The following is a 1,559-nucleotide window of genomic DNA, read 5'->3' as shown; positions in this document are numbered from 1 at the left end:
CAGACCTCTCATGAGTTTGGAAACCTCTGTCCAATCTGCTCTCAACCTTCTCTTCCAGGAAAACAGTCCCAACTTCTCCGATCTCTCTCCTCACTTACCTTCCTCACCTCTGGAACGATCCTTGTGAATCTATTCAGTTTTCACTCTGAACCCATCCTGAAGTAGTGTGAATAAAATCATAGCTTCGTTTGAGTTAAAAGCTATTCTGTGGTCTTTGCGAACAGCACCTGGACCATCCTGAAATAAGCAACACACAGAACAGCACATGGTACCAGGTGTTTATTCCTTAACAGAAACATCATGAGATTAGTTTAGAATAGCATTGGAGATTGAAGAAGTAATCCAGGATCTACAACTCAGTAAAAATCTACGGTAAAGCCTGATCAGAAGATGGAAGGTCTCAAGAAGCCTGACCACTTCAAGACACATGGTAAACTATGCTAGAACTGGGCTTTCTTTAAGCAACAGTTTGAAGTTTTTTTTTCTGCCTCCGTGCCTGAAAATGCCTCAGACCAAAGCGAAATAGCGCGCCTACTGAATTTGGAGCTCGTTAATTTATTTAAATTGACTGCAGAAGAGGATAAAAATAAATATAGCATGGTGCGACAGATTCTATGGGTGCTTCATGTTAAAAAAAACGGCTGCAGATTCACTCAATCACAGATCTTAAGCTGGGAGCGCAGTCTGGCAATTTTTCCTCAGCCTCCGGGTCTATGCTGCGAGATCAAGGTTGTGTTCGAATAAACGGTGAACGGGTGCCTGAGAAAAATTTCAGAAGACCGTTGTTGTCGATTGTAGATGCGATTATATGGTCAGGCCAGCGAAACAGGCATCGAGCGAATATGCCTGAATATCTTGGCTCAGGAAAAATTGTGCGAAATTGGGAAAGCGTGGCTGACACCATTAATGATTTGCCGCAGCCATTTTGAAAGTGGCATCACAGGAGCGTTGACGTGTACACACTGTGGACACGGCCCCACAGTCCAGAAATTGTCCGGCGAGAGGAAAACTTTGTTCTAACTGTGGCAAACTTAACCACTTTCAGCACAGTGTCGTTTCTCAACAGCATCGTTCCAGTGACCATATTTAAAAAGTTCAACAGTGATTGCAGACGGATCCAGAGTGTGAAGAGCGCAGAGAAAAAATCCAACATCGTAGCGGATAGAGAGGATTGCTCACCATATTCACTTTCGGATAGCTTCATGATAGAAGCTCTCACTGGGATTGATTTGCTGGATCGGGAAAGACCAGTCAAAGCACTCTCAAAGTAATTCGGGAGTGGATTCTCCATGAGAATAATGGAGAATTATCCCATTTCGGATTGACACAGGACTGCAGGCAAATATTATCACGTACCGATCTTTAAAGCAATCCACTTGTAAACTCACAGATTACAATGGTAACACAATAGTCACAAAAGGATCCTGCTGTCTTATTGTTAAGAATGGGAACATCGAGATGAGGCGATAGAGGGTGAGAAATCATCATTAATTGGGGTGGATTGTTATGAAAGATTGCAGCTAGTTGAAAGGATTCACTCAAACAGAACTTCAGCTGGC

The 1,559-nt window shown here is 43.0% G+C and overlaps 1 protein-coding gene across 1 annotated transcript in view; it reads right to left on the bottom strand.

Moving 5' to 3' along the window:
• Positions 1-724: 724 nt before the first annotated feature.
• LOC119974364 (collagen alpha-5(IV) chain-like) overlaps positions 725-1,559 on the bottom strand; it is an 8,902-nt gene continuing 8,067 nt past the window's right edge. Inside the window, exon 3 of the mRNA XM_038813135.1 lies at positions 725-759. Coding sequence (XP_038669063.1) covers positions 725-759 — 35 coding nt within the window. The remainder of the gene's footprint in view (positions 760-1,559) is intronic.

The sequence above is a fragment of the Scyliorhinus canicula genome, chromosome 12, assembly GCF_902713615.1.
Source record: "Scyliorhinus canicula chromosome 12, sScyCan1.1, whole genome shotgun sequence".
Taxonomy (NCBI): domain Eukaryota; kingdom Metazoa; phylum Chordata; class Chondrichthyes; order Carcharhiniformes; family Scyliorhinidae; genus Scyliorhinus; species Scyliorhinus canicula.
Note: the sequence above shows the minus strand (reverse complement) of the source record. Positions and strands in the feature narration are given on the sequence as shown.